Here is a 21725-nt window from a genome sequence, read left to right on the forward strand (position 1 = left end):
GAGAGCTGGCTGGGCAGGTGTGCCTGTAAGCGAGAGCAGGCAGAGGGATGGGGACATGGCCTAGGAGGGAGAAGCCCATGTGGAGACACTGAGGGGGACGCTAATGGAGATGAGGATCATGGACGTCTTATCAGGGCAGGAGAGCAATGTCATCCATGGGGGCCAGAAGGGGCTGCAGCAGTACCCTGGGAGGAACGTAGCCTTGCTGCAATAGATAACGTTATTTTCTATTGTGCAGGTGAGGAGCCTGTGGAAATGAAGCAGAACCAAGGGCTGTGCTGACACTGCACCATGTTAGTTCCTGCTCTGGTACGTCTTCGAGGGGAGCAGAAGCAAGATCTCTACAAGGAGCCTTAGACTGTGCTGGTTTTCATTGCCCTTAAAATCTCATCCTGCATTACCTTGTAGCGTTCACGAGAATGAAGTCTTTAGCCCAGGCTGCTCTCAGCCCAAGCTGAACATGCACCCCAGGAACAGCAGCCAGGCTCAGCCTTTCCTGCTGGCAGGCCTTCCCGGGACGGCTCAGTTCCACCACTGGGTGTTCCTCCCTTTTGGTCTCATGTACCTGCTTGCAGTGCTGGGAAATGGCACCATCCTGCTGGTTGTGAGAGTGCATCGCCAGCTCCACCAGCCCATGTACTATTTCCTTTTGATGTTGGCCACCACAGACCTGGGCCTGACTCTGTCCACCCTGCCCACCGTGCTGCGCGTCTTCTGGTTGGGTGCCACGGAAATCAGCTTCCCCGCCTGCCTCATCCAGATGTTCTGCATCCACACCTTCTCCTTCATGGAGTCCTCAGTGCTCCTGGCCATGGCCTTCGATCGCTACGTGGCCATCCGCTGCCCACTGAGGTACTGCTCCATCCTCACCAGTGCCAGGGTAGCACAGATTGGGGTGGGGATCATCTGCCGATGCACACTGTCGCTTCTCCCATTGATCTGCCTCCTGACGTGGCTGCCTTTCTGCAGGTCACGTGTGCTTTCTCACCCCTACTGTCTGCACCAGGACATTATACGGCTGGCATGCACAGATGCCACCCTGAACAGCCTGTACGGCTTAACCTTGGTGCTGGTTGCAATCCTGGACTTTGTTCTCATTGCACTGTCCTACGTCATGATCTTCAGGACTGTGCTAGGCATCGCCTCCAGGGAGGAGCGGGCCAAAGCCCTAAACACTTGTGTCTCTCACTTGTGTGCTGTCCTTATCTTCTACATCCCTTTGGCTGGGCTGTCCATTATGCACCGGTATGGAAGGAATGCTCCACCTATTAGCCACGCTGTCATGGCCAATGTCTACCTCTTTGTCCCACCTATATTGAACCCAATCCTCTACAGCATGAGAAGCAAGGCTATTTGCAAAGGCCTCCTGGGGCTCCTGTGTCGGAGAGCAGCCTGGCCTGGCCGTGCCCAGAACTGTTAGAATCATAGAATAGTTTGAGTTGGAGGGGACCCTTACAGACCATCAGGTCCCACTCCCCACAGCTAACAGGGACACCCACAGCTCCATCAGTGCTCAGAGCCCCATCCCCTGACCTTGAGTGTCTCCAGGAAAGGGACACCACCACCTCTCTGTGCCACTGCCTCACCATCCTTATTGTAAAAACTTTTTCCTTATAAATAAACCAGATCTCCTCTGTTCTAGTTTGAAATCATTTCCCTTTGCCCTATCACACAGCCCCTGTTAAAGTTTGCCCCTTCTTTCTTATTGCCCCTGTAGGTACTGCAAGTCACTCTCAGGTCTCCTGATTAGGTGGGACTCTTTCCTGCATGAAATGCCCAGAAAAAGTGCCAGCCCAAACAGAAGCAGGAGGCTATGAGATCTGTAAGTTACTGGGAAGAGCATATTACAGAGTGCTCAGAAAGCTGAACGCTCTTTAAAGGCATCAAAAGCAGGAGTCCAGCTGGGAAATGGGGGAAGTGCTTGGTGACAAAGGATGAGAGCTATACTTAGGAGCAGATAGCTCAGAAGATCTTGATCAGTGTGAAACTGGTATGGAGGAGAGAATCCACCAAAAAATATCACTTAGATATCATCAACTCCCAGTACCTGGTGTTGCTCACCTGAGCCTGGAACAAAGCTGGATGTGAAATTGCAGAGTTGCTGGACAGGGGCATCACTGTACCACAAATGGTCACAGTGCTGGAGGACAGGTGATCATCAACTTCCCTTCACCTGCAATGGGGTCTCTACATGATTTCCCCGAGACCTGCTGATCGGTGTGCAGGATTTCCTCTCCTGATGGGATGACAGTGGTTTTGAGAAAGAATATTGTGAACAAGCACCAGAGTAAGCATTTATGGGTAAAACCTTTAGAGTCAGCTGGGCTCCTGCAGGGGGAAATCCTCGTAGGGCAGTGGGACTTCTCCGAGGGTGGCTCCAGCTGGAGGATCCTGTTGATGTAACACACCTGGATGTCACGGAGACTTTGACTAAATTGCATTAAAGCAATCACTTTGTAAGGGGGTTGGAGGAAAGCCTCACCCTGGGATGGGAAGCTGATGAATGAAGGGTAGGTCGTTTCCAGTCCAGAGAAGAGTCAGCGGGGGTCTCTCCAGTGGATGTCCTTGAACTCATTTTGTTCTACACTTCCACCAGTGACCTGGGTAAGTGCAGAGCACACTGAACTCTCAAAGCTTACAAACGACATGAGGTTGGGCACTGTATTGGTAGTAACTATCTTCTGTATTTTTATAAGTTTGTTGAGATGTTCATTGCAATAGCAATACATTTCTGGCTCTGGACAGTATTTGTCCTTCCTTTTTCTATAACAAGCTCTTGAGTGTACCATAGCTGCAACTCATGGAATTCAGATCTTATTTGGACGATAGTCCCATAGAAGTGGATCTCAAAGCAAGGGGTTGTGGCACAGCTGACAGACAGAAGCTTGCTGCGTGGCAGTAGAGGTATGTAATACACCTGACAGCCTCGCTGTTGATATTTCTTTAGGACATTCACAAGGAATGAGGAAGCATTATGAGATCTTATCAAACTCAGTGCTCAGTCCTCCCAGTCCAGGAAGAGGGCTCTGCCTGAGGAAGGGAACTCTGTGCTCTTTGGATCACGTCAGCAAACCCATCAGCAAAACACTTACGTTGAAGAGAACTGGTCCCAAGACAGACTACTGGGGGACACTGCTCATCACCAGCCTCTGCTTGCACACAGTGCCATACAACACAGTCCTCTGTCTGTGGCCTTCCAAACAATCCTTACCCATCAAATAGCCTACCCCTCAAATCCATGTCCCTCAGATTAGTACTCCAGGTGAGCCATGCCCAGTGCAGTGCAGAGTCTTGACCCAGGTGCAGACCTTGCACTTGGATTTGTCAAACCTGACGAGGTTCAGCTGGCCCCAGTGCTCAGCCTGTCTGTGTCCCCCTGGATGGCATCCCGTCCCCCTGCTGTGTCACTGCACCCCGCAGCTCGGGGCCATCAGCAAACTGCTGAGGGTGCACCCGACCCCACTGCCAATGGCATTGATGAAGATATTAAAGAGTATTGGCCCCAGCACTGACTGCTGTGGGACACCACTTCTCACTGATCTCCATCCAGACGTTGAGTCATTGGCCACCACTCGATCCTGCAGCCGGTTCTTTATCCACCAAACAGTCCACCCATCAAACCCTTGTCTTTCCAATTTGGAGAAAGGGATGCTGTGGGATATTGTGTCAAAGGCCTTACTGAAGTCCAGATAGATGACATCAGTGGCACTTCGCTTGCCCCCTGTTGCAGCGACACCATCATGGAAGGCCATAGGTCGGTTAGGCAGGATTTGCCCCTGGTGCAGCCATACTGTTTCTCCCATATCCCCTCCCTGTGTTCCATGTGCCTTAGCACAGCTTCCAGGAGGAGCTGCTCCCTGGCACAGAGGTGAGACAGACCTCTGTATTTACTGGGGGTGGTCCTTTTTACCCTTTTTAAAAGGGTATGATGTTACCTTTTTTTCCCAGTCACCAGGGGCTTCACCTGATTGCCACAGCTTTTCAAACACTGCAGCAAGTGGCTTGGTAACTACAGCAGCCAATTCCCTTAGGACTTGTTGGAGCAAGGAGCATGCCCATGGCATTTTTGGAGCAGGTCCAGAGGAGGACCACAAAGATGATCAGAGGGCTGGAGCACCTCCCCGATGAGGACAGGCTGAGGGGACTGTGGCTATGCAGCCTGCAGAAGAGAAGGCTCCGAGGAGACCTTATGGGGGCCTTCCAGAAAATGAAGGGGCCTACAGGAAAGCTGGGGAGGGACTTTTTATAAGAACAGGACAAGGGGAAATGGTTTTAAACTGGAAGAGGGCAGATTTAGACCAGATATCAGAAGGAAATTCTTTCCTGTGAGGGAGGTGAGACACTGGCCCACGTTGCCCAGCCAGGCTGTGGATGCCCCCTGCCTGGATGCCCTCAAGGCCAGGCTGGATGGGGCTGTGAGCAACCTGGGCTATGGGAGGTGTCCCTGCCTGCAGCAGGGGGTTGCAAATGGATGATGTTAAAAGTCCCTTAAAACCAAAACCATTCTGTGATTCAATGATTCTGTGACTCACTGGGCACATCTGCTTCTGCTTTTTTGGCTGATCCATAAATTCAAAGGAAATGATGCAATCATTTTCCCCTCAGTACAAGAAAGATATTGAGTCCCTGGAGCACGTCTAGAGAAGGGCAAGGAAGCTGTGAAGGGTCTGGAACTCAAGTCTTACGGGGAGCAGCTGAGAGAACCGGGATGAGGAGGTTCAGGGGAGACATTATGGCTCTCTCCAACTCCCTGAAAGGAGATTATGGAGAGGTGAGGGTCAGCCTCTGCTACCAAGTGGCAGAGACAGAACAAGAGGGAATGGCCTCAAGAAGCAACAGATGAGGGTCAGGTTAGATACTAGGAGAACTTCCTTCTTGGAAGGAGTTGTCAGTCACTGGGACAGGCAGCCCAGGGAGGTGACTGAGTCTCCTTCCCTGGAGGTGTTCAAGGAGAGGGTGGATGTAGTAATTAGGACACAGTTCAGTGGGAAATACTGGCGGTAAGTGGAGGGTTGGGCTAGACAGTCTTAGAGATCTTTTCCAACAATAATGCTTCTATGATTCCATGCATGATTAATACCGGTGGAAATAAAACCCATTGGCAAGTCAGAGACTACCACGGAGTTGCCTTGGGTTGCCATCGGGAGCTGAGAAGGACTAGAAAGATGGTGTGCAGTCAAGCAGGACTTGAATGTGTTGTTCAGGAGACAGAATGAACATCTGCAGGGATCCTCTCTGTGGGTGCAGTGAGATGTGATCCTAATGAGAGGAGGGAGTGATGTTGGGAAGAACTCCCTGTCAGGGCAGTGGTGACTTTTAGGCACTGTCCTCAGGAGATTGGCCTCCTGAAAGCACTGGACTACCCACCCATCTATTCAGGTTTGTCCTTTTTCAGTCATGAGATCATTTTTCAGTATGGGTTCTAAAACATCACCCAAAGCCACATCACTCCATGAAATTGTGTTTAGTCCCTGGTTTTGGTACGGGCCTCCATGGCGTTCCCACCACTTTGTCCAGCCAACTCACAAGAAGGGGCACCATGGACTGGATAGACTCATGTTCCCTTCTGAATGGCTTCAAGCTGTGCCAGGGGAGATTCAGGCTGGACATTAGGAGATAATACATCTCCAAAAGAGTGGTCAGGCACTGCAATGGGCTGCCCGGGGAGGCGGTGGAGTCACCGACCCTGGAGGTGTTCAAGGAACGTCTGGACGTTGTGTTGAGGGACGTGGTGAGAGCTATTGGTGATAGGTTGGACTGGGTGATCTTGTGGGTCTTTTCCAACCTTGGTGATTCCATGATTCTACGATTCTCTCCCCAGTGACCACCCCACCCTGCAGCACAATGATCCAGTTTTGACAGTCAGATCTATTGATTTACACAGAAGGGAACCCAAGAGTAGGACGCTAAGCACTTGCTACTGTCTGATATTATTGGATGGTGATGGCACATAAGCACATAGCAAAGGCTGATGTAAGTGATGCAGCCCCTTGACATGTATCTGGTCAACAAAGATCCCCTGGGGTCCTTTTGAGACCTCTCCCACTTCCACTGTAGGATACAGGGCAGTGGGCAATGATCTGAGAGGAGGGCAGTTCCCATGTGCTCAAGGACAATGAGAATAATGAGGGATTTTTTGTGTCCTGCAGAAAAATGGGGATCCTGCCTCACCAGAAAGGCTGTGGGGGGGCATCAGACCATGAAGAACAGTGCAGCTCTGCCTTAGGCAGGACTGCTCTCGGAACGGCTCTTAGACGAACTGAAGTTGAGTCTCTGCTCCTGTCTTTCCTTGCCTAGTGCCTGTGGTCTGTGAAGCACTGCTTCTGCACTGCCAGAAGAATGAAGGGAGCTGAAATTTGAGTCTCCACCAGAAAAGGGTCTGACAATCCTTTTTTCTCCTCCTGTCTGCTTCTCCTTCCATTTCCCTCCCTCAGCATATTTTCCCTTCTGGGGCCCATCTCCTGCCTATCCACTGGTATCCAGCTCAGACACAGACAGGGAGCAGAGCCTCCCCGTGGACAGCCCTGTTATCAGGGCTGCGGTGGAGACACAGAGAGCTCCAAGCAGTGCCAGGCTAGATGGGAGATCTGTACCTGGTAACACTGCTCACACTGCACACACAGCAGAGGTCCAGAACATGTTAGAGTCAGATTCAGAATTTGAATTTGGCTTCCCATCTGAGCTTCACTGAATAATCCAGTCATAGAATCATAGAATCGAAAGGTTGGAAATGAGATCAACTAGTCCAACTTTGCTCCCATTACCATTGCTACCACAAGCCTCAAAACCATATCCCATAGCTCCTCATACAGCTGCATTCAGCCTCCTAACCTTCTCACATACCGAGCAGTGATTCTGTAAAACATGTTTTATGTCATCACAGAGAAATTCTGGTATTTTTCAAAGGATTTAATTTCACGTAGTCCAAAGAACACTATGCATGTGAGACTTACTGCTGAAGTTCTTCCTGAGACACTTAGGAAAAGTAACGGAAAGGAAAATGTAGAGATCTCTGCAAGAATGCTTTCCATGTGATCGAAGCATGAAGGAAAGCTTCTCTGAACAAAGAGTCACAGAGTTAACCCCATCAATTGACCAGGGTTCCGTTTAACTGATGAGCTCAGTTTGTGGCACAGAGACACGGGTCAGATTCCCTTCCTCTGAAAGAGGACAACTATCTTGTCCCTCAGTTGTTTGGTTCTGACCCCGTAAATGATGGGGTTTACGGCGGGGGGCAACAGTATGTAGATATCAGCCACCAATATATGGATGTGCTGGGGGATGCTGTGTCCAAACCGGTGGGTGAGGAATGTGAAGAGGCCAGAGACATAAAACGCCAGGATGACACAGATGTGGGATACACACGTGTTAAAGGCCTTGAGCTGTGTGTCAGATGATGACAGCTTCAGTACCACCCACAGGATCATGGCGTAGGACACAGCGATCACCGTGAGGTCAGCTCCTATCACTGCAAAAGCCACAAAGATGCCATAGGCAGCATTGACTCTGGTGTCCTCACATACCAGCTTCACCACGGCCATATGTTCACAGTAGGAATGGGAGATGACACGATGCTGGCAGAAGGCTTTCCTCTCCAGCAGGAAGCAGCCAGGGCTCACCATGAGGACTCCACGCAGCAGCACCAGGCTCCCCAGAGCTGCCACCACCGGCATGGAGAGGATGCTGGAGTGCCGCAGGGGATGGCAGATGGCAAAGTAGCGATCCAAGGCCATGGCCATGAGCACGCCTGACTCCACTGCTGTGAAGGTGTGCACAAAGAACAACTGAACAAGGCAGGAAACAAAGCCAATCTCCCTGGAGCCCCACCAGAAGATGGCGAGCGTTTTGGGCAGCATGGATGTAGAGAGGACCAGGTCAGTGAAAGCCAGCATGGCCAGGAAGAGGTACATGGGCTCATGCAGGCTTGACTCTGTCTTGATGACGATGAGAAGGATGATGTTCCCCAGCACAGCTATGGCGTACATGATGCAGAAGGGGAAGGCAATCCAGAACTGCTCCTTCTCCAGCCCAGGAATGCCAAGCAGGAGGAAGGTGGGGGGGTGGGAGGGGTTGGTGGAGTTCAGAGAAGACATGAAGCCCTTCTTGTCTCTTGCCTACCCTCAAGGCTGCTGTCACAAAGCATCCAGCACCCTGGAGATGATGTTGTCAGCAGCAAACACAGACGTCAGGGAGACGTGGATTTAGAAGTGCAAGAGAGCCAGCCCTGGGACAGCTGCTTGCACCGGTTCAGGAGAGCACGTTTCCCACAAGTGTCTGTCAGTTCCCACTTACAAGTGTCCCTGTCTGTCCCTCATTCTGAGGCTCTTGGCGCATGCAGAACAGATTGTCAGTGATGCAGATGCAAAGCAGTCCAAAGCAAACCTGGAAAAGGGCACAGAGGGGATGCAAAGTCATTGGCAGCAAGCCTCCAGCTCCGCAGAAGCTTTGTTCTGAAGCACGCTGCCTGCTGCTGTGAGCAGAGGCACTGGGTGTTTGCCATGGGTGAGAAACGTGCAATTGCAGAGCAAAGCCCCGAGGCAGTGGCCCCGCATTTGGAGAAGCCCCCTCCACGGCAGTGCTCCTGCAGTGCCCATTCCTGTCCTGCACAGACTGCAGCTCACTCAGCCCCCAAACATGGCTGAGCTCCCGGGATTTTCCCAAGAGCTGGGGAAAGGGATTGCTTGAGAAGCCCTGCAGCACAGACAGGGCAGTGCTGGGGACCTGGCAAGAGCCTTCAGAAACTGCCCTGGGGCCGTGGTCACTTGTGTGGGAGAGCTGCAGCAGCAGCAAGAAGGGAGGGCACGGCATGGCCAGGGAGAGCGCGAGCCTCAAGACCAGCCGAGTTCTGCCCCAACCCTCCATACTCACCCGCCTTCTGCAGGTTTCCAGGCAGGGACTGGGCACTGTGGGGACCAGGAGATATTTATAAGCTACAGGTAAACCTTAGCAGAGTTCTGAATTTCCCCTGCCGATTAGCCTGTAATTAGGGAGAGAAAAAAGAAACACAAAAGAAATCAACTTTTAATCACCTCAGTGCAGGTGAGCTCATAGTCTGTGAAAAACTTTGGTCAGTTTTCTTTCAGTACCTTCCAGAGTTCGTTGAGTTACTTGCCCCATGTTGTGGCTCATTGAACCTCCCTGTGTGATTTTTGTGGTGTCCACACAATATGGGATCATTGAATGGTTTGGGTTGGAAGGGACCAGTAAAGATTATCAGGGTCATGCCCCTTGGGTGCCATGTTGGGGATCCTGCGACTCCCTGTCCTCTTTCCACCACCGTGCAACCCATCCTCCCACCCTTCCCTCCCCTCTATCTCTCTCCTTATCTCTCCCATTCCCTTATTTTAGGCCTTTTGCATGTGAACTGAGGACTGTCCTCTCCCTTCTGGAGTCACCATGGGCCCAAAGAATGCTCAGCCAACCCAGTCTATGGCTTCACAGTCCGTCACGGGATTCTCCCTGAGACCTCCTGACCTGTGCGCCTGATTTCTGCTCCTGATAAATGCTGCTGAACTCTTCAGAATGCAATTAAACACTATGGTGAGCCCTGGAAAGTAGGAAAATGCCTCTAGATCTCATTTAAGTCCTGTGAGAAGCCCAGGGCTGAAACAACACCTATTCCATGCCCTCTTCTTACCTAACTTCTGACCCTGGCTCTGGAGCAGCTGAACCAGGGTACCAAGACATGCCAGTGTCCATCACCCTCCTCTCTAAATGAAACAACGGATGCAAATTTTGGCTTACTTAGTTGGGGAAGAAATACCAATTAGCAAAGAGGAAGAGGAAGGCTACTTCTTTACATGGCCATTCACAAGGTGAAGGAAGAGATCCACAAGTAGAGGCAGACCTCATAAAAGTGTCAGTAACCATCCAGAACGTATCCCTGACCGAGCTGCAAGTTTTGTGAAAACATTTGAGATTGCGTCCATGTGATCCATTTGTCCCCTGGATGCTCCAACGCTGGGAACATGGGGTCAACAGAGCAGACTGATAGAGCAAAGAAGCCAGGATGCTGGAATACCTCACCAGAGAAGGGAATGTTGTCAACGCCGCAGGAGAAAGGGACAATCCTTCCCTCACTTGACACAGTATTCCAGGTGAGGCCTCACCTGGGCAGAGCAGAGGGGAGGATCCCCTGCCTTGCCCTGCTGGCCACGCTCCTTCTAATGCAGCCCAGGATCCCATTGCCCTTCCTGTCCAGCAGGGCACACTGCTGGCTCACGGCCGACCTGTCGTCCACCAGCACCCCCAGTCCTTCTCTGCAGAGCTCCTGTCCAGCAGCTCACGTCCCAACCTCTGCTGATACCTGCGCTTATTCCTTCCCAGGTTCAAGACTCAACACTTGCTTTTGTCACACCTCATCTGGTTTGTTCCTGCCCAGCTCTCCAGCCTGTCCAGGTCTTGCTGAATGGCAGCACAGCCTTCAGGTCTGTCAGCCACTCCTCCCAGCTTTGTATCATTGGTGCACTTTCTGAGGGTGGACACCTTTCCACTCATCAAGGTTGGAGATGAAGATATTGAACAAGACTGGACACAACCCTGACCTTTGGGGAGCACTGCTAGTCACGGGCCTTCAACGGGACACTGCAGCACTGATCACAACCCTCTGAGCTCGTCCAGTCAGCCAGTTCTCAGCCCACCTCAGCGTCCACTCATCTATCGCACACTTTCTCAGCTTCAATACCAGGATGTTGTGGGAGACTGTATCAGAAGCCTTGCTGAAGTCAAGGTAGATGATGTCCACTGCTCTCCCCCCACCTACTCAGACAGAGATGCCATCACAGAAGGCTATGAGGGTGGTTGAGCACGATTTTCCCTCGGAGAATCCATGCTGACTATTCCTGATGACCGTCTTCTCTTTCAGTTGCTTGCAGATGGCATCCAGAACAAGCTGTTCTGTCACCTTTCCAGGGACAGAGGTTGGACTGACTGGCCTGTAGTTTCCTGGATCCTCCTTCTTCCCCTTTTTGAGGACCGCAGTGACACAGGCTCTCCTCCAGTCTTCAGGCACCTCTCCTGTTCTCCAAGACCTGTCAGAGATGACAGGGAGCTATTTGGCAATCTCCTTTGCCAGCTCCCTCAACACACATGGATGCATCCCATCCGTGCCCATGGATTTCTGCACATCCATCCCAGATGCTCTGGGACCACCCCTTCCACAGTGTAAGCGAAGCTCTCAGTTTCCCAGGCTCTCTCTCTTCCCTCCAGTGTCCAGAAGTCCCGAGGGGCAGACATTGAAGTGACGACCGAAGCAAAGAAGGCATTTGGCATCTCCACCTTCTCAGCATCTCCCATTACCAGGACACCTCCCTTGTTCAGCAGGGGACCCGCATTGTCCTGAGTCATCCTTTTACTGTTAGCATATGAAAGAGAAGCTCTTCTTATTTATCTTCTCCACCAGCTTAAGCTCCAGGCAAGCTTCAGCCTTCCTCATTGCTTCCCTGCAGGCCCTGACAACACTCCTATAGTTGTCCCACGAGGACAGGCCCTTTTTCTGCATTTCATGAACCTTCTTCTTCCCTTTGATCTTATCCATGAGCTCCTTGCTCATCCACGCAGGTCTCCTGCCTCCTTTCCCCAGTTTCCCACTGTTAGGGATGCACAAGTCTTGAGCTTGGAAGAAGTGCTGTTTAAATGTTGCCAAGATCTTGTGAGCCCCTTTACATTCTAGCATTCTAGGCCATGAGATCCCTCCAAGTAGGCCTTGAAAAAGATCGGAGTTGACTCCCTGGATGTCCAAGATAGCAATCCTACTTTTTTGCTTTAATTCTTCCGCACAAGATCCTGAACTCGACCATCTCATGATCGCTAAATCCCAAGGTGCCCCCAACCTTCACATCCCTAACAAGCCCATCCCTGCTGGAAAAGGACAAGGTCCAGAAGCAGCTTTGGGCCATGGACTACTGTGAAGAGAGGTAGCTGAGGGAGTGAGCTGTGCTGGAGGACGTATATAGTGACCTGGAAAAGGAGCACGTATCCCAAACTCCAGAGAGCACCGTGTGCGCATGTTCCACGTGGTGGAAGTTTGCAGAGTGCACTCCTGACGTATGCCAACTCAGTGGAAGTAGGGATGTGGAAAGTTGCAGAGCAGAGGTGTGCAAATTTTTGCTGGGGCTGTGTTGAGTGAAGAGGAATTGTCTTGGACTGATGTCTGGCTTGTTGCTGAGTGACGGCTGTGCACCCAGAGCCACCTGGCAGGGAAGAGCTGCTGTCACAATGGATGGCAGCAGGGACTGAACCTAATTACTACCTTGTACAGCTCAAATGCAGTCTGCAGGCTATGGGATGGACCTGCCTGATGTAAAGGAACAAATGGTGGGTGAATTTGCTGACCAGCTGTGATGATATTCCTGTGTCACCACTGGTATCCAGCTCAGACACAGAGCAGGGAGCAGGGCCTCCCCGTGGGCAGCCCTCATTGTCACGTCTGCTGTGGAGACAGAGAGCTCCACGCAGTGCCAGGCCAGGTCGGAGATGTCCTCTGTGCCTGGTAACGCTGCTCACGTTGCACACGGAGCAGAGGTCCAGAGCATGTGAGAGTCAGATTCAATACTTGAATTTGGGTCCACATCTGAGCTTCACCGTGTTGAGCCTCCTACCTTTCTGACATTCCAGGCAGCGGTTTAGTAAAACACGTTTACTGGTTTATTGGGATGTTTGACTGCTGGTGGTAGAGCACAGTCTTGTGAGCAATGATCTCTCTATGACTGGTCACTACCAATAATTTCATCGGTGAGAAAGTCTGGTTTTTTTAGGAAGGTTTGCATTTACGTAGGATCTTATGAATTGTCTTCTCTAGGAATGTTTTGGATGTGTCTACTTCACAAACATAAAACAAAAGGGTGAATGCAGAGCATGAGATTCAATGTTCCCCGATTCCTCTACAAGGACAGCTGTCATTCACATCTGAGCACATTCACACAGCCCAGAGAACAGTGCTGGCAAAATGAGGGCTGCTACAGAAAGGTCTTTTGGAGATGCTCAGTGTGAGGGTCAGACTGGAAATATTTGTATTTGAAGAATATTTATTTGCCCAATCGTTAAAGTATTTTATCATAGAGGATTTTAAGTTCTTCCCAGCACTGTAAAAGGCAGACTGAAAGTCTTTTTGCCATCTTTAATTACACAGGAAATCTTTAATTACACTAGTAAAAGAAAATCTACCAAGAATGCTCACCATGTGTTCCATGAACTGAGAAATTGTATTTCCTGGAACAAAGACTCTCAGCATTAACTGTTCAAATATATGGAAGTCATCAGCAGAAAATGAGAACCATTTGTGACATACAGACACGAGTCAGATTCCCCTTTGCTGGAAGAGGACAACTATCTTGTTCCTGAGTTTCTTGGTTCTCAGCCCATAAATGATGGGGTTTAAAGTGGATGGCACCAGCATGTAGAGGTTGGCCACCATTATATGGATGTGCTGAGGGATGCTGTGTCCAAACCGGTGGGCAAGGAATGTGAAGAGTCCAGAGACATAAAATGTGAGGAGGACGCAGACATGTGATACACATGTGTTAAAGGTCTTGAGCTGTGTGTTGGAGGATGACAGCTTCGTTATCTCTCGCAGGATCATCGTGTAGGACACAACAATCACCGTAAGGTCAGCTCCTATCACTGACAAGGCCACAGAGAGGCCGTAGGCAGCACTGACTCTGGTGTCCTCGCATACCAGCTTCACCACGGCCATGTGTTCACAGTAGGAATGGGAGATGACACGATGCTGGCAGAAGGCCTTCCTCTCCAGCAGGAAGCACATGGGACTCACCATGAGGACTCCACGCAGCAGCACCAGGCTCCCCAGAGCTGCCACCACCGGCATGGAGAGGATGCTGGAGTGCCGCAGGGGATGGCAGATGGCAAAGTAGCGATCCAAGGCCATGGCCATGAGCACGCCTGACTCCACTGCTGTGAAGGTGTGCACAAAGAACAACTGAACAAGGCAGGAAACAAAGCCAATCTCCCTGGAGCCCCACCAGAAGATGGCGAGCGTTTTGGGCAGCATGGATGTAGAGAGGACCAGGTCAGTGAAAGCCAGCATGGCCAGGAAGAGGTACATGGGCTCACGCAGGCTTGACTCTGTCTTGATAATGAGGAGAAGGATGATGTTGCCCAGCACAGCTATGGCGTACATGATGCAGAAGGGGAAGGCAATCCAGAACTGCTCCTTCTCCAGCCCAGGAATGCCAAGCAGGAGGAAGGAGGGGGGGTGGGAGGGGCTGGTGGAGTTCAGAGAAGACATGAAGCCCTTCTTGTCTCTTGCCTACCCTGAGGGCTCTCACATCCTGTAACAAAGCATCCAGCACCCTGGAGATGATGTTGTCAGCAGCAAACACAGACGTCAGGGAGACATGGATTTAGAAGTGCAAGAGAGCCAGTCCTGGGACAGCTGCTTGCACTGGTTCAGGAGAGCACGTTTCCCACAAGTGTCTGTCAGTTCACAGAGTCACAGAATCACAGAATGGCCAGGGTTGGAAGGGACCTCAAGGATCATGAATCTTCAACCCCCTGCCACATGCAGGGCCACCAACCTCCACGTTAAATGCTAAACCAGGCTGCCCAGGGCCCCATCCAACCTGGCCTTGAACACCTCCAAGGACGGGGCATCACAGCCTCTCTGGGCAGCTGTTCCAGTACCTCTCCACTCCCTGGGTAAAGAACTTCCCCCTTCCCCCCAACTTGTAAGTTCCCACTTACAAGTGTCCCTGTCTGTCCCACTTTACCAAGTGTCTTAAGAGTCTTAAGCATATGTCCTAAGCATAGAATTGCTTAGGTTGGAAAAGACCTTAAAGGTCATCAGGTCCAGTCACAGCCCAACCATACTCTAACAACCCACTCCTAAATCATATCTCTGAGCACCACATCCAAACAATTTTTAAACACATCCAGGGATGGGGACTCAACCACCTCCCTGTGCAGCCCATTGCAGTGCTTTACAGCCCTTTCTGTACAGAAGTTTTTCCTGATATACAACCTAACCCTCCCCTGGCACAACTTGAGGCCGTTTCCCTTCGTCCTGTCGCCAGTGAAAAGAAACCAACCCCGCTCTGCTGCAATCCCCTTTCAGCTGTTGGAAGAGAGCAGTCAGGTCTCCCCTCAGCCTCTTTTCCCCAGACTGAGCAGCCCCACTTCCTTCAGTCTCTCCCCATAGGCCACATTCTTCAAGCCCTCCCCAGCCTTGTTGCCCTTCTTTGGACCTGCTGCAGCACCTCCATGTCCTTTCTGTACTGAGGTGCCCAAAACTGAACACAGATCTCAAGGTAAGGCCTCACCAGTACCAAGTACAGGGCAGGATGACTTCCCCAGTCCTGCTCACTACTCCATTCCTCATACAAGCCAGGACGCCATTGGCCTTCTTGGCTACCTGGGCACACTGCTGGCTCACATTCACCTGACTGTCCATCAGCACACCAAGGTCCCTTTCCATCAGGCAGCTTTCCAGCCACTCCTCCCCAAGCCTGTAGGGTTGCCTGGGGTTGTTGTGACCAAAATGCAGGACCTGACTCTTGGCCCTATTGAAACTCATACAGCATGCAAAAAGGATTGTTGCTGAATTTGAATTTGCAAATAAGAACTTGCAGATGGAAAGCAGTCCAAAGCAAACCTGGAAAAGGGCACAGAGGGGATGCAAAGTCATTGGCAGCAAGCCTCCAGCTCCGCAGAAGCTTTGTTCTGAAGCACGCTGCCTGCTGCTGTGAGCAGAGGCACTGGGTGTTTGCCATGGGTGAGAAACGTGCAATTGCAGAGCAAAGCCCCGAGGCAGTGGCCCCGCATTTGGAGAAGCCCCCTCCACGGCAGTGCTCCTGCAGTGCCCATTCCTGTCCTGCACAGACTGCAGTTCACTCAGCCCCCAAACATGGCTGAGCTCCCGGGATTTTCCCAAGAGCTGGGGAAAGGGATTGCTTGAGAAGCCCTGCAGCACAGACAGGGCAGTGCTGGGGACCTGGCAAGAGCCTTCAGAAACTGCCCTGGGGCCGTGGTCACTTGTGTGGGAGAGCTGCAGCAGCAGCAAGAAGGGAGGGCACGGCATGGCCAGGGAGAGCGCGAGCCTCAAGACCAGCCGAGTTCTGCCCCAACCCTCCATACTCACCCGCCTTCTGCAGGTTTCCAGGCAGGGACTGGGCACTGTGGGGACCAGGAGATATTTATAAGCTACAGGTAAACCTTAGCAGAGTTCTGAATTTCCCCTGCCGATTAGCCTGTAATTAGGGAGAGAAAAAAGAAACACAAAAGAAATCAACTTTTATCCACCTCAATGCTGATGACCTCATCGTCTGTTGTACAGTTTTGATCTAAAACTTTGTTCAGTTTTCTATCTGTTTTCTTACAGTATCTTCCAGAGTTTGTTGAGTTACTTGCTCTGCACTGGGGCACGCTGTACCTCCCTGTGCTATTTCTGTGGTGTCCATGCAGTATAGCATCAAAGATTGATTTGGGTTGGGCAGGTCCCTTAAAGGTAGTCTAAGCGTCCTTCTCTGTCATTGCCAGGGACATCTTCCTCTTGATGAAGTTTCTCATTACATTTCTGCATCAAATCTTTGGCCACGTCAATTTCTGTAAGAAACCTTTGTTTTTTCTTTTGGACTGTCTTAAACTCTATCAATCCCAACAATCAGTGAACATATCAACACTGATAGTTCATTTCCAACCGCTGCACTGGTCTCATGTCACTCCTTGTTGACTCCTTTGCCAATTCTGTGCTCCCGTGACTTCCTGTTCTCTCTCCATTTGTATGCAAGCCTTCCTTGCGTTCTGCCTTCCCCTACTTCTCTCTCCTTATTTCTCCTTTCCCTTTTCTCTCCCTTTTTCAAGTGACTTTGGTTCTTTCCTCTTCCTCTGTGAGGGTACTTGGGGCTGAGTGAAGACCAGCAAACTCTGTGCATCCCCACCTGTGGCACTTGGTCCTGCTCATGGTGGAGAGAGGAATTCAGACACCGTGCTCTCACTGGAGCCTGCTACTACTTCAGGATCGTGTTGACTTGGGGACTCCACAATGAACAAGGGTATCAGGGACCCAGAAGCTCCTTAAGGAAGGATTCATCATACCTCCCTTCTCTGTGGCTCTATTAACAGTCTTTCTGAGAAGTGGATGGCTAGTAAAAAAAAAACACAGCATTTTCAGGATGGTTCATTCATTTTCCTTTATTAATTTTTCTCTCAGTACAAAAGGAAACAAAATAAGGAACATATGGAGAACGAGCAGGAGCCATTTCTCAATGTCACAGCCATCTGAAAATTGTTTGGATCCATAGCGCACCTCTGGAGAATTCATTCACACTTCTCCAATCACATTAGGCAGGTATAGATTGTTTCCATTTTTATGAAAATATGTTGCCCGTCAAGCTCTAATAAAACAGAATCTGACAAAAATGACAAGGGGTGAAATTGCTTTTAAGTCCCAGGTAGAAACTACTTGTAACTTGCTTAAATGAAAATATTTTGAAATAAAATGTGCTTTAATTTAGGAGAAAAGCTTATAGCAAAACGTGCTTCATAGAGTCCAAAGCTACAGAAATACAGACTACAAAGAGGACACTCCTTTTCCTCCAGTGTTAGCTGGCAATCAGAAGAAATCACACCACACTTCAGTGTATTTCCTGCCAGCTGAAGTCCCTCAAGCAAAGCAGCATGTGCTCTGGGTGAGCATCCTCTTTCATCACAACTAGGAGTTAGGGGCAAGATGTAAGACAGCCCTGGTGCAACAGAAGATCTGTGCTGGACAGGAGGACAGACAGGCATAAAGTTCTCTCTGGAATTTAATACCCCACAAATGCAATCCCATAAACATCCCACGCATCCTCAGAGCCAGCGGTGCTGGTGGCTGGACAAGGTGCCACAGTGATAAACCACACGTCAAAGACAACACAGTGATGAAAGCTTCAAGAGTGAGCAGGGCTCCCTGGTCTGCTGCTCTGGACAAGAACCACGGCTGCCTCTGTGTGCCCACTCCTGACAGCCGTGAGGGAGGAGAGCTCTTGAACCTCTGCACTTCTGAGGTATTTGCTTGCTTTTCTTTGCTTCCATTCTCTCTGATGGAAATAATACATTTTCCTTATGCTGTTTTCCAAAATACACTTTTTTTTTTTTTTTTTTTTCATAGCTAAACATAATTCTGTGGGCTTTCCCCAAGGATTCTGATCCATTTAGCACTAAAAAAAAAAAGCACCCTATGACTCTTTGACTGCAAAGCATGATTCCACATGTATATTGTGAGCTAATGCAGAATTACACCCCCTGGCATTTCTGTTTTGGTCTTTTCTCCTTCTCTACCTGTCCCTCCCAGTGTTCATTGTGTTGGGTGCTGGGATGACTTTTCTAGACAGTGATAGGCCGTGTCCTCGAGGGGTTACCCAGCACTTGCTAAACCACATCTAGGTAACCAATCCAGTTTGGGGCCCTAGCACAAAAAAGGCACTGATAGTGGGGAGAATTTCATCTGATAGCTAGCAGGGTGGCTGGGGCTGGATCAGTGATACTTGAGGAGGAAAACAGGCTTGTTCAGCTTCAGAGCTTTGGCTCTTCCCAAGGTGAGCAGCCTTTCCCTGCCCATGAGGACATAACTGGGAAGACGAACCCAGGCTTTCACAGCGTGGTGCAGTGGGAGGATGAGACACAAGTGTGAGTTGAAATGAGAGGTTCAAGCCAGATAAAAAGAGGAAAAAAAATCATAGTAAGGACAGTCAATCATTGCAATAGAGGCCCAAAGATGCTGTCCTACATCTGTCCTTGGAGGCTTTCAGCAGCAGACTGGATGAACAACTTTGCTTCCTTTCTGACCCTGAAGCTGCACCTGTGCTGATCAGGAGTTTGGACTGGAGATGTTTGGAGCTCCCTTCCAACCCGAATTGCCCCATGGATTCTTTGATAATATTCTCCTGATGGAGACAGCAGTGTTCAAGAGCTCCTGGACCTCCTAATGGAGCACAGATCACGGAAGTCCCTGGTACCTCTGGTCATCTGTGAGATGTCCTGACATGAAGGGTTTTGCTCCCAGTTGACTTCCTCTCTGTTACTCACCTGTGTAGAGACAGCCAGCTAGAGATCACCCAGCCCTCTCACCAGAGGAGTTCCAGGGGCTGCTCCAGAATCAATCTGTGGGAACAGCAAACACATTCCTGCCCGTGCAAATGCAGCCCAGATGGCTTCTGAAGGTCTCCAAGGAGGGAGACTCCACAGCTACCTCGGGGATGGAGAGCACAGTTTAAAATAGCCAACAAGCAACAAGGCGAGAGTTTAAGCCAAGAGGGAAAAGAAAGGATTGCTTGGATCTTTTTCTATTTACGAAGAAGAAATCATTTCTATAAAGACGGAGTACATAAAGATTTTCAATGGACTGGGGAAAGAAAAGATATGAGAACATCTTTAAATCGGTGTGCTTCATTGCAAGTCCAATGACACAACATCCCTTCCCAAGGTCTTTAACCTTTTTCCAAATTATGAGATGATGTCAATGAAAAATGTCTTGTACATTGTTCTTTTTTTCTTTTCTATTCTCCAGAAAAACAATGTTGGTAAGCTACATTTCTAAGTATGTGCCTGTGGATTGGTGAAGGCCAGCCAAAACAAATGCACTTCAAACCACGAAATCATCTGCATCATCTTTCACATCTTCATTGGCCCCAAGACTTGAAGGCTTCCATCACATTTAAGGAGTTTTATAGCTTCCCACTGAAAGAAGAGTTGTGAGACTCTTGTGAGGAGAGGCTATGAGATATTCTGATTTAATGCAGAATACCTTGGAATTGTAAGAAAAATCTGAAAGGTGGAGGTCTTGAGCTCGTTTGGAAATTCATACACGTGTGAAGTCAAAGAATAAAACACCTTCCACTAGGAAATAGTGATTCGTTCAGCTGGGGACGATCCCTCACATTTACAACTTCCTCATTTCTCTCTTGAGAGGCTGGTTTTCCAGAATATAATTATAAATGAAAATTATTTTCACAACCCCTGTCACACCTCTGAGCTGTGAGGGGTCAGAGCTGTATTAACTGGACACCCAGTAGATCAGAACAGGACTATAGAGGTGGAGCACTTTTAAAGTGCATTCCTGCACCTTTAAGGTTACCTGCAATTATTTCACTTAAAAATAAATTTTAGCCAAAAACGTTGCTCAAATGTTTTTGGACAGTGAGCACATCACGAGCAAAACCCATGAATTATCTAAATCATTCAGGAACGACTGTGGCATTCACTCAGCTGTGCAAATTAGAGAGGAGATGGGGACAAAGAAGTGCAGTGTCAAGACGCTGTTAGTTTGCTGAGACATTTTTTCCTCCCCATATCTGCTGGATCAGGGTTGGATTTGGATCATCATGGTAGACTCACTCCAGGTTTGGTGGAGTAAGCACTCTTGGAAGCAGTTTACAGCTGTTATCTTCTTTTTACCCTGCGATAGCACCTTAGAGGATCCTACAGTGTGCTGAGTGCTGCACAGAGGACAGCCCCAGCTCCAAGGACTTTGAGTGTAAAACAAGTTGAGACAGTGAGTGGGAACAGGACACGACATCCAAGCACAAGTCACTGGGCAGTTCTGTTGTTGTGTATGTGAATGAAATTTAGGATCCTCCTCCGTATCTCTTTAGTCCTCACCCCGTAGATGATGGGGTTGAGCACAGCTGGCACAAGGATGTAGATGTTCCCCATGATGATATGGACCAGCGGGGCCAGATCCTTCCCAAACCGGTGCACCACTGACAGCCCGATCAGTGGCACGTAGAAGGCCAGGACCACGCAGATATGGGCAATGCAGGTGCTGAACACCTTGAGCCTCTCCTTCCACGATGCCAGCCGCAGGACAGCCTTGAGGATCAGGAAGTAGGAGATGCAGATGAGGAGGGCGTCCAGCCCCATGACCAGCAGGATGGCGGTGAGGCCATACACCACGCTGGGGGTCGTGTTGGCGCAGGCCAGGTTCATCACGTCCTGATGCAGGCAGAAGGAGTGTGACAGCACCCGTGAGCTGCAGAAGGGAAGGGGCAGCAGGAGCAAAGGCAAGGGCAGGAAGAAGAGAACTCCTCTGACCATGGCTGCCAGCCCTATTTTTGCTGTCGTTGCATTGGTGAGGATGGCAGCGTGTCTCAGCGGGTGGCAGATGGCCACATAGCGGTCCACAGCCATGGCCAGGAGGATGGTGGACTCAATGGCCGAGAGCGTGTGTATGAAGAACATCTGGACAAGGCAGGCTCCAAAGCTGATCTCCCTGGTGTTGAACCAGTAGAAGGCGAGGACACGTGGCACCGTGGAGGTGGACAAGGCCAGGTCGATGGCAGCCAGCATGCAGAGGAAGAAGTACATGGGAACGTGCAGGCTGGGCTCCGTCTTGACGATGAACAGCACCATGCAGTTGCCTGCGACAGCCATAACGTACACGGAGCACAAAGGGATCGCCATCCAGAAATGGGCAGCCTCCAGCCCTGGGATACTGGCCAAGATGAAGGAGGATGGGCTGAGGTCAGAGCTGTTGGGGAAGGGCATGGCATGCAGGGTGAAGAGCAGTCATGCTATGCTGTGGCACGTCCTCTGCTGCAAGGGCAAAATCAAATAAAACACATTTTTACTGCTCCTGCACAACTCCAGTTCTGCTTGAGCTTTTCCCGTATGCACCACGCTGCCATCGGAAACATAGGCTTTAAGCTGCCCTTCCGTTCACATAGATCAGAATTTTAAAAACACTGGGATTTAAAGCTGTTGGGAAGAAGCACCAATTCCTGAAACAACAGCAG

General features: G+C 50.1%; 4 protein-coding genes across 4 annotated transcripts; 1 reads left to right on the top strand and 3 right to left on the bottom strand.

The window, feature by feature from the left end:
• Positions 1-460: 460 nt before the first annotated feature.
• On the top strand, positions 461-1420 carry LOC306949371 (olfactory receptor 51A4-like; the record flags this gene model as incomplete). The annotated part of the gene is made up of 1 exon (XM_079539235.1): positions 461-1420. One exon carries the CDS (start codon positions 461-463, stop codon positions 1418-1420), a length of 960 nt encoding a protein of 319 aa, XP_079395361.1.
• Positions 1421-7145: 5725 nt separating this feature from the next.
• On the bottom strand, positions 7146-8093 carry LOC306949393 (olfactory receptor 52R1-like; the record flags this gene model as incomplete). Its single annotated transcript, XM_079539258.1, has 1 exon — positions 7146-8093. One exon carries the CDS (start codon positions 8091-8093, stop codon positions 7146-7148), a length of 948 nt encoding a protein of 315 aa, XP_079395384.1.
• A 5204-nt stretch (positions 8094-13297) lies between these two features.
• Positions 13298-14245, bottom strand: LOC306949402 (olfactory receptor 52R1-like; the record flags this gene model as incomplete). The annotated part of the gene is made up of 1 exon (XM_079539270.1): positions 13298-14245. One exon carries the CDS (start codon positions 14243-14245, stop codon positions 13298-13300), a length of 948 nt encoding a protein of 315 aa, XP_079395396.1.
• A 6275-nt stretch (positions 14246-20520) lies between these two features.
• LOC306949382 (olfactory receptor 51E2-like) lies at positions 20521-21477 on the bottom strand (the record flags this gene model as incomplete). The annotated part of the gene is made up of 1 exon (XM_079539246.1): positions 20521-21477. The coding sequence occupies one exon, from the start codon at positions 21475-21477 to the stop codon at positions 20521-20523; it is 957 nt and encodes a 318-aa protein (XP_079395372.1).
• Positions 21478-21725: the final 248 nt, after the last annotated feature.

The sequence above is a fragment of the Tetrao urogallus genome, assembly GCF_951394365.1.
Source record: "Tetrao urogallus genome assembly, chromosome: 1".
NCBI classification, from domain to species: Eukaryota; Metazoa; Chordata; class Aves; order Galliformes; family Phasianidae; genus Tetrao; species Tetrao urogallus.